This window comes from Chanodichthys erythropterus, chromosome 10, assembly GCF_024489055.1.
Source record: "Chanodichthys erythropterus isolate Z2021 chromosome 10, ASM2448905v1, whole genome shotgun sequence".
NCBI classification, from domain to species: Eukaryota; Metazoa; Chordata; class Actinopteri; order Cypriniformes; family Xenocyprididae; genus Chanodichthys; species Chanodichthys erythropterus.
In genome coordinates this window covers 23,288,080-23,304,094 of record NC_090230.1, presented here as the reverse complement: position 1 = coordinate 23,304,094, position 16,015 = coordinate 23,288,080, and the positions used below count along the sequence as shown (strand labels likewise).

At 42.8% G+C, this 16,015-nt stretch overlaps 1 protein-coding gene across 7 annotated transcripts in view; it reads right to left on the bottom strand.

The window, feature by feature from the left end:
• LOC137027960 (NLR family CARD domain-containing protein 3-like) overlaps positions 1–16,015 on the bottom strand; it is a 64,092-nt gene that overhangs the window by 9,732 nt on the left and 38,345 nt on the right. For all 7 annotated transcript variants that reach the window (XM_067396603.1, XM_067396602.1, XM_067396604.1 and 4 more), the window contains 6 exons: positions 15,344–15,511; positions 12,990–13,163; positions 12,589–12,759; positions 11,089–11,262; positions 10,664–10,837; positions 9,723–9,893 (listed from right to left, as the gene is read on the bottom strand). In XM_067396603.1, the coding sequence (XP_067252704.1) occupies positions 9,723–9,893; positions 10,664–10,837; positions 11,089–11,262; positions 12,589–12,759; positions 12,990–13,163; positions 15,344–15,511 (1,032 nt within the window). The remainder of the gene's footprint in view (positions 1–9,722; positions 9,894–10,663; positions 10,838–11,088; positions 11,263–12,588; positions 12,760–12,989; positions 13,164–15,343; positions 15,512–16,015) is intronic.

Here is a 16,015-nt window from a genome sequence, read left to right as displayed (position 1 = left end):
TACCCTCGATGGTGGGGCTGCCAAGGGGTACGCGGAGGTCCCGCAGTTGGAACGTGCGATTGCGGTGCACTTGTGCCCGCAGTCCGCGGCCACCTGGCGGAACCGTCCGCGTCTCCCGTCCAACGCGGGTAAGACCACGGCCGCTCTCGCGGCCGAGGCTTACTCAGCTGCTGGACAGGCAGCCTCCGCCCTGACCATCTTGCAGGTCCATCAGGCGAAAGCTCTTAAGGAGCTGCACGAGGGTAGTGCTGATCCAGGGTTGCTGCAAGAGCTACGCACGGCGACCGACCTCGCCCTCCGGGCGACGAAGGTCACGGCGCGCGCCCTGGGTCAAACGATGTCCACCCTGGTGGTCCAGGAACGACATCTTTGGTTGGACCTGGCTGAGATGAGGGAGGTTGACAAAGCTCGCTTTCTTGACGCCCCCATCCTCCAGGCCGGCCTCTTCGGCGACACTGTCGAGGACTTCGCTCAGCAGTTCTCGGCAGTGCAAAGGCAGACAGAGGCCATAAAACACATCCTGCCCCGGCGTGATGATGCCACCAATCCGCCACGGGCTGCGCCTCCGTCTGCTCCTCGCCGAGGGCGTCCTCCTGTGGCTAAGGCTTCCGGGAGATCGGACTCGTCCCTTCCTCCCCGAGCTTCCTGCAGGAAGACCACGCCCCCCGCCCAGACCGCCAAGCCTTCTTCTAAGAAGAAGAAAGGCGAGAAGCGGCCCTGAGACGGGAGACCCGGTGGTTTTTGGAGACTGCTCTGTGGGAGACGGTGACCGCACCGCTCCTTCCCCCGGGAGAGGGCCCGGGGGAGAATCCTGTGTTCTGTTCCGCCGCTGGCCCCAGTGCCAGCGGTACCCACATTTTCACAAGAGCAATTTCCAAAAACCTCTGGGTCATATAAGAAGGTCTGCGCTGGGGGTGAGCGAGCTTTCGCTCCCTCTCTCTCAGCCGTTCCTTCCTTCGCCACGGGCAGGGTCTTGGCGCCCCGGGAACGCACCGCCTTCCCACGCCACCCTGCCCACTCGGAGCCATGTGAGTGGACTCCACTCACAGCCTCGACCTCGGGGCGCACTGCCTCCCGAGTCAGGCCACAGTGCTCCATGCTGCCCCCCCGTGGGTACTTCTGTTGTCCGGATGGTTCCACTCGTACGGTGCTTGGAGGCGTGGCTACACCTTCCCAACCCGTCCCGTTGGCTCATTTGGACAGTCAGACTCGGCTACGCGATTCAGTTCGCCAGGCGTCCACCCAGGTTCAGCGGCGTTCTGTTCACCTCAGTGACAGGTCCCAACGCTTCTGTCCTGCGGGCGGAAATTGCGGTTCTTTTGGCGAAGGACGCAATAGAGCCTGTCCCTCCAGCCGAGATGAAGTCTGGGTTTTACAGCCCTTACTTCATAGTACCCAAGAAAGGCGGGGGGTTACGGCCAATCCTGGACTTGCGCGTCATGAACCGGGCCCTTCACAGGCTCCCGTTCAAGATGCTCACGGTGAAACGCATTCTCACGTGTGTTCACACCCAGGATTGGTCTGCAGCTATCGACCTGAAGGACGCGTACTTTCATGTCTCGATCCTTCCTCGACACAGACCGTTCCTACGGTTTGCGTTCGAGGGGCGGGCATATCAGTACAGGGTCCTACCCTTCGGGCTGTCCCTGTCTCCTCGCGTCTTTACCAAAGTCGCAGAGGGGACCCTTGCCCCACTCAGGGAAGTGGGCGTTCGCATCCTCAACTATCTCGACGACTGGCTCATTTTGGCCCAGTCACGAGAGCAGTTGTGCGAACACAGGGACCTGGTGCTCAGGCACCTCAGCCAGTTGGGGCTTCGGGTCAACCGGGAGAAGAGCAAGCTCTGCCCCGTGCAGAGCATCTCTTTTCTCGGTGTGGAGCTGGACTCGGTCAATATGACAGCACGTCTCACCAACGAGCGTGCACAGTCGGTGCTGAACTGCCTGAACTCGTTCTCGCGGAAAACAGCGGTCCCACTGAAACAATTTCAGAGGCTCCTGGGGCATATGGCATCCGCAGCCGCGGTCACGCCGCTCGGATTGCTTCATATGAGACCGCTTCAGCACTGGCTGCACGACCGGGTCCCGAGGTGGGCATGGCACCGTGGCTCACTCCGTGTGGTCATCACACCGAGTTGCCGCCACACATTCAGCCCGTGGTCGGACATTGCTTTTCTACGGGCCGGGGTGCCCCTAGTGCAAGTGTCCAGGCATGTTGTTGTCACAACAGATGCCTCTGCCACCGGCTGGGGTGCCATATGCAGTGGCCAGTCGGCGTCGGGGTCCTGGACGGGATCCCATCGCCATTGGCATATCAACTGCCTCGAGTTGCTGGCAGTATTCCTTGCGCTGCGCCGGGTTCGACCGCTGCTGCAGGGCAAGCATGTACTGGTCCGGACGGACAACACATCGGCGGTAGCGTATATCAACCACCAGGGTGGTCTACGCTCCCGTCGCATGTCGCAACTCGCCCGCCATCTCCTTCTGTGGAGTCAGCGCCGACTCAGGTCGCTGCGCGCCTCCTACATCCCGGGCGAGCTCAATCGTGCGGCCGACGCGCTCTCACGACAGCTCACGCTCCCGGGGGAATGGAGACTCCACCCCCAGGCAGTCCAGCTGTTATGGAGCCGGTTCGGGGAAGCACAGGTGGACCTGTTCGCTTCTCTGGAATCCGCCCATTTCCAGTTGTTTTATTCGCTGACCGAGGGGACCCTCGGCACGGATGCACTGGCACACAGCTGGCCCCGGGGCCTACGCAAGTATGCGTTTCCCCCAGTGAGCCTCCTTGCACAGACACTGTGCAAGGTCAGGGAGGACGAGGAGCAGGTCTTGCTAGTTGCACCGTACTGGCCCAACCGGACCTGGTTCCCGGAACTCATGCTCCTCGCGACAGCCCATCCCTGGCGCATTCCCCTGAGGCAGGATCTCCTCTCTCAGGGGCAGGGCACCATATGGCACCCACGTCCCGACCTGTGGAACCTCCACGTGTGGTTCCTGGACGGGACGCGGCAGACTTGAGTGACCTACCGCCCGCGGTAGTCGACACCATCACTTCGGCCCGAGCCCCCTCGACGAGGCGCGCTTACGCTTTGAAGTGGAGTCTGTTCGCTGAGTGGTGTTCCTCCCGCAGGGAGGACCCCCGGAAATGCCCGGTCGGTGTTGTGCTTTCCTTCCTTCAAGAGGGTTTGGAACGGAGGCTGTCCCCTTCCACCCTGAAGGTCTATGTGGCCGCCATCGCAGCACATCACGATGTGCTCGACGGCAAGTCACTAGGGAAGCACGACCTGATCATCAGGTTCCTCAGAGGCGCCAGGAGGTTGAATCCCCCTAGGCCTCGCCTCATTCCCTCCTGGGATCTCTCCATCGCCCTCTTGGGCCTTCGGGGAGCTCCCTTCGAGCCCCTTGAGTCAGTCGAGCTGAAACATCTGTCTCTTAAGACAGTGCTCCTGACCGCGCTCGCCTCCTTCAAGAGGGTTGGGGACCTGCAAGCATTTTCGGTCAGCGATTCGTGCCTGGAATTCGGGCCGGACTACTCTCAAGTCATCTTGAGACCCCGGCCTGGATATGTGCCCAAGGTTCCCACCACTCCCTTCAGGGACCAGGTGGTGAACCTGCAAGCACTGCCCCCGGAGGAGGCAGACCCAGCCCTTGCGTTGCTGTGTCCCGTTCGTGCTCTGCGCGTTTACGTGGACCGCACGCAGAGCTTTAGAAGCTCTGAGCAGCTCTTTGTCTGTTTTGGAGGTCAGCAGAAGGGAAAGGCTGTCTCCAAACAGAGGTTGGCCCACTGGATAGTGGATGCCGTCGCCTTGGCGTACCAGTCCCAAGGCGAGCCGTGCCCTCTCGGGTTGCGAGCTCACTCCACTCGGGGTGTTGCTTCCTCCTGGGCGTTGGCGCACGGAGCCTCTGTTGCAGACATCTGCAGAGCTGCAGGCTGGGCGACACCAAACACATTCGCGAGGTATTATAACCTCCGAGTGGAACCGGTGTCCACCCGTGTGCTTTCTACTCGTAGTTAGCCATGGGTGTTCGCTTGCTGTGCCATTTCCCTCGGGAGAGGGAATGCGAGCACTGTTTTCGCTCCTCAGTTCAGTTCCCCGTAACGGCGAACCCTGTGGAGTTCCTCCTGCATCCTGCGGCAGCCAGACGCGGCGGAGGTGTCCGGCGCTAGGTCCAGTACTCGTGTGTATGCCCAGTTGGTCTGCCCTTGTACTGGGCTAGATGCCCATATGCTGTGATTCCCCTCGGGTAATCCCATATGAGATTGTCCACGGTAAGGTTTCCCTGACGGTAAACCCGTGTCTTTCCCTGGGCGGCTTTGCTTTTGCCCTGTCTCTGATTGCTAGTCGTTCCTCCCGAAAGGTAGGACCTACATCAGAGATCTTCCATATGCGTTACTGTTCTCAGACCAGTCCATATGTGTCTCCACACGTTACCTCCCTTCGGGCAGGGTGTGGTCTCCGTAGCTTTCCCCTCCTCGGGGAACGCTTTCCTGGCGTTTTTGTCGTTGCTGGAAAACGAGGGATTGAGTTCCGAAGCACTCTCCCCCGTGGGGTAGGAACAGCAGCTTCGACTTCTCCATGGTAACGCCCTGTCCTCTCCATCCCACCGGTATGGAAGACATTCCTGGGCTTGCTCTGGGCGCTGGAGGGTTGCGAGTATGGGCCGCATTTGCACTTGGCACGCCTCGGCCTGCCAGCACCTGCCTCCCTAACACTCGTAACGTGGTTCAGTTGCTATGGCGTTTTCCACGGGACCCCATTACGTCAGTATCGACGTAACGTCGAACGTGACTGACTGAATGGGAACGTCTAGGTTACTAATGTAACCCCCGTTCCCAGAAGGAGGGAACGGAGACGTTACGTTCCCCTGCCATAGCTTTGACCCACCGCTGAGCGGCCAGATTCCTGTCTCGGCTCCTCAGCAAAAATATGAATGAAGGTGAGTATGCCGGCCCTATTTATACCCGGATGCCGGGGGAGGGGCCCGGCATGTAAATCTCACAGGCCAATTCCCATTGGCTTGTTTTGTATCCTTGGAGGTGATTGGGCTCCCTAGCGAGACCCCATTACGTCAGTATCGACGTAACGTCTCCGTTCCCTCCTTCTGGGAACGGGGGTTACATTAGTAACCTAGACGTTATTAAGATTGATGTGGATTGGAATTGGTAAAATGTGCTTAGAAAAAAAATATGATCAGAAAATCAACTTGCCTAATAATTCTGCACACAGTGTAAAAGGAGATCATCTCTGAAAACAGCAATTGTAATTGCTTTGAATGCAGCTCGTCGTGGGAGGTCTCTCTGCTGGTGTGAGGATGCATTCAGCGGTGATTCTCATCTAGCCTGCTGTGCATGGTGAAGTGTAGAAATTCACGCCTCGGCGCTCAGAGCAGATATCCTAAACTCAACCTTGCAAAAATGGAACTGCTTGTGGTCGGTACCAACCCAACACTTCATCATAATCTTTCCATTCAACTTGGGTCGTCAACCATAACTCCTTCCAGGAGACCTAGGAACCTTAAACTGGTGATGGATGATTGTTTAAGCTTCACAGATCATGTTGCTACAACAACCTGGTCCTGCAGATTTGCCTTGTACAACATCAGGAAGATGTCCAAGCTCTTGTTCTATCCAGACTGGACTATTGTAATGCTCTCTTGGCTGGCCTTCCAGCATGCACTGTCAAGCCTCTACAACTGATCCAGAACACTGCAGCAAGATTGGTCTTCCTCTCTTCATCAGTCTGCATTGGCTGCCAGTAGCTGCTCGCATCCAATTCAAGGCTCTGATGTTTGCCTACAGAACGACTGCTGGCTCTGCACTGCTATACCTTAACTCACTACTTCAGACTTATGCGCCCTCCAGAAGCTTGCGTTCTGCAAGTGAATGGCGCCTTGTGGTGCCATCACAAAGGGCACAAAATCACTCTCACGGACCCTCTCCGGGTCTGTTCCTGGCTGGTGGAATGACCTACCACGCTCTATCTGAGAAGCTGAATCTTTAGCCATTTTCAAAAAAACTGCTAAAGACATATCTTTTTCGTCAACACTTGACCCAGTAATAGTAGCACTTTTTATATATATTTTACTTTTCTTTTTTAAATTTCTATTATCTTTATCCATCTATTTGTCATCTTCATACCTGCAAACTCCAAAGTGGTGAAAAAGATGACATGTTTACAATAGTAGTAGGGGAGTTTCTGAGATTTTTTTTAAATGATTTTAACATGTAAACTAAGCATTCTGGTGCACTGACAAGAAAAAAAGTTTTTGCTTCAAAAAAAAAAAAAATAAATAAAATATTGACACTAGGGCTGGGCATTGTCACAATTGGATTTGATTTTGATTCAGAAGCTTGCAATTTGATTTTAATGTGATTACCTTCAATTCAATATTGATTAATCTGGGGCCTATCAGGTGCAGTACATGGCAAATTTCCTCAAAGAAAAAATCTCTCTCAACTAATGCTGTAAACTATACAGTCGGTACATCATTATATTATTAAAGGTTAAAATTAATTGATTTGTAAGCTACTTAAATTACACAAAGAAGTTTTTATAACAACATTATAATACATTTTATGATGGCATAATTACGTTTCTACTCATTTTTTATATTTTTATACAGTTGAAACACTGATTGATTAATGTGACATGATATGGATTTTATGTAAGTTGTACTATATCTTTCAACATACCTTCGGATATTTATTCATGTTTATTTCTTGTTGTAAAGTGAAAGAGATGATCGGTTCATGTGCGAACTGAAGTGCTACAGTGATGTGTCAGTCACGCCACAGAGCGCCAAGATCACGACAGCTCGAGACGTATATGGTCTGCAGTCTATGGGAAAGTAGCCCATTTTCGATTCTTGTGAGGCAGTGGTTCTCAACCTGTGGGCCACGGCCCACTAAGGGGCCTCAGTGATCCTCCAGGTAAGCCGCAACATAAATTAAAATTAACATTAATATAATTGCTTCATGTAATTATTAATACATTACATTTAATAAATTAAATTAATTAAAAATACATTTAATTAATTTATTTCTGCATGAACACAGATCAATATATTTGTGTAGTTGTCAAAATGAATGTATTGTGAATGGAGAAGTTTGAGAGGATCAGTGGTGTTATATGTCAATAATTTTTAATGGATCTGCAGTTTTTAATTCCTTTATCTCCCTGTGGTCTTAACAGGCATGGCAGGTTGACTTGTGCTTATTTAAGTTCATATTTTTGAGCAAAGTAAGTACTTTAAAGTTGTAAAGAATGTTTGCAAAGTATGTTTGCAAAAATAACTAAAGGTTTAAACTGGGCGTGCAGTTTTGATTCAGAGAGGAGGTGGGCCTAGTGTAAAAAAGGTTGGGAACCACTGTTGTGAGGTTTGAATTCACCCTGACCCCCAGAGACAGCAAAAAGGCTAAATCTATAAATGACAAAGTAATGAAATTTATAGTCCTTGATGACCAACCTTTTACTGTGGTAGAAGCTCCAGGTTTTCCCAGGTTAGTAGAAAAACAAAAACATGTGACTATATACCTTACTCATCCCTCATATTTATTTGTTAAACTATGTAATTTCAGAGAAATCTCAACTACGCCATTATGCTCTTTTGAGGATGCTCTTTATTTTTGTTGAGGATGCACTTTTGTTTATTTTTTGAGGTTGACAAATGTCATTGTATTTTATTAATTATGTATTTGAAAAAACATGTGACAAAGTCTATATACCTTCCTCATGCACTAAAGGTTGAAAAACATTTGAAGAGTCAGGACTGATGTCTGCTATTATAGTTAGGCCAGAGCAACTAAAATATCAGTTTCATCAGTGCATGTTTGATTTTCTATTTTCCTGGGAGCACAAACTGCAGATTACATAAAAATTACAAATATAAAAATATGAACTAATTGTTTATCGGTATCTTTAATCGGCTATGAAAAGGACATATTGTACATCCCTAATTTGTAAGATGAGAAATCATGTTTATTTTCTAAAATCCAAATAAAACTGAACACATCAATATTTCAATAAATCGACACAACAGCCTCTTAAAGGATTAGTTCACTTTAGAATTTACTAACCCCTATGTCATCCAAGATCTTCAGGAAAACATGCAGAATTTCTCTCCATATAGTAGACTTCACTGGGGTACAACGGGTTGAAGGTCCAAATTGCAGTTTCAAAGAGCTCTACATGATCCCAGACGAGGAATAAGGGTCTTATCTAGAGAAATGATTGGTCATTTTCTTAAAAAAAATAAATAAATAAAATAAAATGTATTTTTAACCACAAATGCTAATCTTGCACTGCTCTGCGATGTGCCACACATTATGCAATCACAATGAAAAAGTTGTGACATAGGCGAAAGTACAGTTCCAGTGTCTACAAAGCAAACATGCAAACGCCCTTTACAAAAAAGGTAAAACAACGATGTCAGAAGTTCAACGATTTTAAAGTTGAAGGAGAAAATGAGCTAGAGTTTTTTGTCCTACCGCAGTACTTCCACCTACATCATGCACGACCTTTCCAACATGATTACATAATGTGTGGCACATCGCAGAGCAGTACAAGATATGCATTTGTGGTTAAAAAGTATATGTGTATATATATATATATATATATATATATATAATTATTTTTTTAAACTTAGAAAATGGCCGATGGTTTCTCTAGATAAGACCCTTATTCCTGGGATCATGTAGAGCTCTTTGAAGCTGCACTGAAACTGTAATTTGGACCTTCAACCCATTGATCCCTCAGTGAAGTCCACTATATGGAGAAAAATTCTGTATGTTTTCCTCAAAAACCTTAATTTCCTTTCAACTGAAGAAAGAAAGACATGAACATCTTGGGTGACATGGGAGTGAGTAAATTATCAGGAAATTTTAATTCTGAAGTGAACTAATTCTTTAAACATCTACAAACTCTCAGATTTTGTCACATCTACAAAGTCTAATTTAATCTAAAGTGCACAAAAAGGCCACAAGTAAACCAATATCATTCATAAAGGTCTTGTCAGTATAGTGGATAAATAAAAAAATGTTAAGTAAAATTAAATAGTCAAAATCTACTTGATCTGGAAGTGCTGGTTTCGGCCTCATCACCAGCTGCAGTCATGACCTCATCTCATAAATCACACACCTGTGATTCAGCAACTACCTGCTAATGCACTCGCATTCATGTAAAGTAGCCTTGCTGATAAGTTTAGGTGAGTAAAGGCAAAATGCACAAGGCATAGTACATTCATTGCCCAGATGGCAATATCGCTATAAGTTTAAATATAAGTAAAGTATAAGTAAATAAATATAAGTTTATTAAAATATTTTTAAGGATAATTACAATTTTTATTTTAAAGGGTTAACTAAATTGTTAATTTTATATATTGATTTGATACCCTCAATTTTTTACAATATATTTGTATTTGACATTACAATGTTTTTATATTCGATGTACTCCTGACAGTAAAATAAACCTATATAAACATATGTAAAGGTCCAGTCATGAAAAGAAAAAATACTTTGATACTGTGAAACTGGAAGAATCTTTAAAAAAAAATACAGTGACAGATTTTTGGACCGCCCAGCACTAATTGTTTTTAATCACTTGTTTATTGCTTGCTTAATTCTAATAAAAAAAAAAAAATCATACAAGTGGGGAAATATTATTATCAGCAACTACAATTAAAATTAATGTAACTTTTTAAATTAATTAAATTAATTCTACTCACGTCAGTGTATTGAGTTTACAGTGTTTATCCTGCAGTAGAGCAGTAAGCTGATTTACTCGTGTTTCTCCTAGTTCATGTCCACTCAGATTCAGCTCTCTCAGGAGTAAAGGGTTTTTACCCTTAACTCTAATCACATACTGACAGGCTTCATTTGCAGCAGGACCCAAAAACCTGCAGAAGAGAAGTTGAAGCAGGATTCAATACAGTTCTGAACTAAATGTCCACTGCATTACAAAACTGATATGATAAACTTAATTGTTCTAATGAAAAACACTTCTTTGAACATTTAAATACACAACTAAATATTCAATTCATATATAAATATATAAAGAAATATATAAGAAACTAGAGTGACTGTCATAAAGTCCACTGGAGTCCAAGTTGCAGTTGAACCCATGAGCAGTTTATTTACGTTAACGAGAACAAAACAAACAAGGACTTGACTTAGCTTAACTTGAAAATGAAAATGAACATGAACCAAGAGTAGTAACAGGGAACAATGCAAACAAATAACATGGCAAACACGAGGCCTCAAATACACAAGGACTAGTGACTAAACAAGACAACTGTGAACATGATTAAGACAATTAACCAATGACAACATACCACATGAGACTGGAAGCACATGACATGATCACATGAGGGTAAAGAAATCACATAACAGAGGGGAGCACTGGCAAACCATGAAACATGATAATGAGACATAAAACATGAACATGAAACAAAAAACCAAAACTATACATTACAAAGATACTCAGTCCTAAAGCAAACTCAGCTTTGACAGTTATCATCTGTCAACAGAAACATCTGAATCTTTCAAATTTGATATCGATCATTTTCGATGCAACAAATTGTGCAGTTTATTGTATTGCTAAAATTATATTTTTTATGAATATTTAGCCTGGATGTAATTTTTTTTCTATTATTTCATCACGTCTCACCTCAGTGTCGTCAGTTGACAGTTTGGATCTTGAAGTAAATCATCAAGCTCCTTCACTCCTGATTGTCCAGGATCATTTCCTGTGAGATCCAGCTCTATCAGGTGTGAAGGGTTTGATCTCAGAGCTGAAGCCAGAGCTTTATAACCTCCTTCTGTGATACTGCAATCTGAAAGTCTAGAAGAAAAAATTTTTTGTATTTTTTTCATGTGAAACAGAATATCAAACTTCTACAATGACATAAATGAGACAAGTATTGGTGAAATTCATATTAAAATTGTGTAAACCATTTTACTCATAAATCTTTTTATTTGCACATTAATTCACAGTATTTAGCACAATGTAATAGAATATTTAAAAATAGTGCAACTAAATTTCAGCCTTAATTTATTTTCACATGTAAAATGCACAGAAATGAAGATACACACTTCAATTTCTCCAATCTGCATTGAGGATTTTTCAACAGATGACAGATCTTTTCTATTCCTGAGTTTCCTAGTTCATTCCCACTCAGATCCAGCATTGTCAGGTTTGAAATGTTTGAATCAAGAACTGAAGTCAGAGCAGCACAACCTTCTTCTGTGATACTGTTATTATTCAGCCTGCAGAGAAAGAAGACAGGAAGCATTCTTCAGGTTATTTTCAAACCTTCTTTAATGAACAATGACAGTTGTAATCTGAATTTTACTTACTGAAAATCGTCCCGGATTACATGGGAACGAGACGGTGCATCGAATGAGGACACTATGGGGAAAGCCTCTGTAGCATCTAAAGCATGTGCAAAACTAGTTCAGTCTTGATTGCCACTGTGTTGTGACTTATCACGTAACGGTGTACCATGGAAGCAACAAAGGGATGCCGGAACACAACAGAGTTGACTTCTGACAGGTTCACCCCCATGTCCAAGGATGGCCGGTTTGGAAACTTTTGGGCAGCGAAGCAGCAGTCTGCTGTCTTTTGCCAGCTCAGCCCACGGAGATCTAGGGAGGTCAATTAGCAACCACCTACAGTTTGTTCATGCTCATTTTCTCTACAGCACCCCCCTGAGGTGCAGCGGAGTGATCCATCACCTATGGAACCCCCTCATAGGGATTGGGATCTTAGGTCTCGTCCATTAGTTCGCTCGGAGCAATGCAAACAGATAGACCTGAGTTCAATGGCCAAAGCCTCTCATTCTCAGGGCCTAGCAGCAGTTCCTGATTCATTCGCTTGTCCTCAGAGGCCAGGCCCTCTGTTGGAGAGTTTGGACGAACCACGCAAGCATATTAGCCTCTTTCATTGTGGCCTCCCAGCTCAGGTCTTAACTGCATATTGAGCCATTTTCGAAAAAAATCTTTCAGAAACATATGCAAACCCTGATGGAGTGTATTTGGCACAAAAATAATCTGTCATACGTCCAACTAGTTTTTTTAAACTTTGGCCAACAATGTCAACAAAGAAGTATGTTTTGATGGTGAGGGAAAGATAATCTTCTTCAACTTCCCAAAGAACCCAGTGTTAAGGGAACAGTGGATGCAATTCATTTTTCCAGGGCAGAAATTGAGAATTGTGCAAGTGTGTTTGTTTGTTTCCGGCATTTCGGTGACAAGGGTTTTATAAACAAGGCCCAGTTTGACACTGGATTCACAGATCATTTGATACTGAAAGATGGAGTGGTCCCAGCGATAAAAGATCCTGGTAAAAATCCTCCAGTAAAGTACAGATACTTGAAAATTGTACTTAAGTACAGTAATGAAGTAAAAATACATTGTGTACACTGTCACACACTACGTCACGATGCAGCGGCAATCAAGACTGGACTAGTTTCACACGTGCTTCAGACGCTATCATGCAGAGGTGTTCCCCATAGTGTTGTCATTCAATGCAGTGCAAGTTCCCTCAAAAAGGAATTATCAAATAATTTTATATTTAAAAGATATTATACTCACGTCAGTGTGTTGAATTTACAGTGTTTATCCTGCAGTAGAGCAGCGAGCTGATTCACTCCTGTGTCTCCTAGTTCACAATCACTCAGATTCAACTCTCTCAGGAGTAACGGGTTTTCACCCACTTTTCCTCTCACATATTGACAGGCTTCATCTGCAGCAGGACCCAAAAACCTGCAGAAGAGAAGATGAAGCAGGACTCAATTCAGTTCTGAATGTGGTATACTAAACATGGAAAACATCAGCAGTTGGTGCTGATAAAAAAAAAAAAAAAGTACATCATTTTTGTTTTAAAATCTCTGTCAACTTTCATGAAACAACAGATTGTGTAGCTTATTGTTTAACTCAAATAATATTTCTATAAATAATTCATGTGCATTTATACTACTTTCATCACGTCTCACCTCAGTGTCGTCAGTTGACAGTTTGGATCTTGAAGTAAATCATCAAGCTCCTTCACTCCTGATTGTCCAGGATCATTTCCTGTGAGATCGAGCTCTATCAGGTGTGAAGGGTTTGATCTCAGAGCTGAAGCCAGAGCTTTATAACCTTCTTCTGTGATACTGCAGTGTGAAAGTCTAGAAACAAAATTACATTGTAACATTCAGTTGATTAACCAGTTTTTATTTGTATCACTTTGACTGAATTATGACTTGTTCAATGAGTGAGAATTATTCAGAATTATCAGAGAAATGTTGAGACAATTTAGAGTGACAATTTTCTAAATGATGCTAGAGGTGTGCAATATCATGATTTTAGATTATGAATGATTAAAATGTCTCCACAATCTGCTTTCGAAGAGAGATCATGGTACCCTGCTACATTGCACATTCTATCAGTAGCAGTTCTGGCAGCCCAGTCCCAACATACTGTACAATGCAACATACATTCACATCACATGTTTAGCAAGGCAGCAATAGGGTTATGCTCACGTGACATTGCAGGTCTTCAATCATGAAAGTTTATTATATGCATGTGTTTTAAAGCACTGCCAGTTAAACATTTTATTTGCACGTGTAACACCTAATGTTAAATACTGTTCATGACATGAATGTTGATGTGCCATTAAGATGATTTGGTAACACTTTACAATAAGGTTCATTAGTTAACATTAGTTAACTACATTAGTTAAAGGATTAGTCCACTTTTAAATAAACTTTTCCTGTCTTTCATGTTTCCTGTCTTTTCATGTCTTTCTTTCTTCAGTCGAAAAAAAATTAAAGTTTTTGATTCCAGGATTATTCTCCTTATAGTAGACTTCAATGGAGCCCAAACAGTTGAAGGTCAAAATTAGTTTCACTGCAGCTTCAAATTGTTCAACACGATCCCAGATGAGAAATAAGGGTCTTATCTAGTGAAACCATCGCTCATTTTCTGAAAAAAAATTGAAAATTATGTGTTTTAACTAGAAATGCTCATCTTGAACTAGCTCTCTTCTTCTTTTCTCCTCTATTAGAATTCTGGCAGTGTAGACACTGCTAAGCGTAATACTGCCCTCCACAGGTTAAAGTTTGAACTAATTGTTATATACTATTGAATTGGCATATTGCATATAAAAATTAGTTTAAAACTTTGACCTGTGGGGTTTGACCTTGTTATGCAGTTAGACAAACAAGCTTATTAATATACAAATCATCCAAGCACCCTATTCCGAGCCATTTCAAAGATAGGCCTACATTTGATTAATATTATTAAATATTATAATTTTAAAGAAAATACATATCCATCTTTGTCGAAAGAATTCCAGGTGCAGTTCACTCTCAGCCAATAAGATTCCATGTAGCATTTATCAAACAAAAATACTTCTAAATGCACTTATTAATCTTAGTTAATGTTAACTTCAACATTTAATAACACTTAATTAAATCCAAAGTTGTAACTATTACTTAATGGACCTGAGCTAACATGACAAAGAATAATAACTTCTGTAACAAATGTAGCTATTTCTTATTGTTAATATTAGTTAATGCATTAACTAACATTAAATAATGAGACCTTATTTTAAAGTGCTAATTTTCTTTAGAATTCTTTTGCACTTCAATCTGTTTGAAACATTAGTTCACTTTATATGTTTTTGTGTATTGCTTTATCATTTTTAAATGTTCAGTTCTTTACAAGAAAAAGTTATTAAACATGTTATACTATGACAACACTTTTTTGCAACTTATTTCAATACCATGATAATATTGTATACTGTGATAAAAGCTTCAGCAATTATTGCAACATGAAAATTTTACTCTGAAAAATGGAAACATTTTTTTTTTATTTTCGCCCACCCCTACTAGGCCTAAATGGTTGGTCATTCTTAATTTAGTTACCTTGTTACTAAATTAAGGATACATTTTTAAAATAGGGAAAGTACTTGGCTATAATGTTCAGTGACCTGCAAAATGATAAAACAAACATGAAAAATAATTGTTGTGGTAAAATCATGTGTGGTGAATCATGATCTTCCTAAAAAAAAATTGTGATATGATATTTTTTGCCATATAGCCAGCTAGGTGGTGCCTTTACAGCAATGTAATATTCTTTCAGTTACTGGTAATGACAGCCTGACATTATCAAAGAAAAGGTTTAAATTAAGCAATCTGCATACTGCCCATATTTTTGAATAGAGATTCTGTATTAGTCTTTTAGTGTATTACATTATATTTAAACAGTAGATTTTATACATACATTTTGGTAAGGATATTAAGAAAAAAATCACAACTTTGGTTTTGGCTTAGCTCATTTTTTTGTCAATTGTCACAAAACTTACCTCAGTATTTCCAATTTACAGTTTTTCTCCAGTCCAGTGCAGAGCTGCTTCACTCCTGAATCCTGCAGATTATTATTGTTTATGTTCAGCTCTTTCAGAATGGTATCTGATCCAAGAACTGTAGCCAAAGCAGAACAGCTTCTGTCTGTTAAGTTACAATCATTTAACCTACATTGGAAATAAATCACATCACAGAATTAGGTGGAACACATACACACACACATATACATTATATATATATATATATATATATATATATATATATATATATATATATATATATATATACATACACACACACACATATATATATATATCTCGCAATGAGCAATTTTTCAAAATTTAGTTACTTTCACAATCTCTATTTAAAAAAAAAAAAAACTTCAAAATGTATGATTTGTTGGAATCCGACAAAAAATGACTGAGCTATACCTGTTTGAAGTTGATAGAGTCATGTATGACATCAGACAACAATTTTGAGAAAAAAATCGAGTTAAAGTCTTCTAGTTTTCTGAAGATTCCAAAACAAAATCATCTAGCAACCATACCTTGAAATCCCTGTAAATAACACCTAATTTGACACACACAACAAATATCTATAGGAATATATATATATATATATATATATATATATATATATATATAAATTAAAAATATATATATATATATATT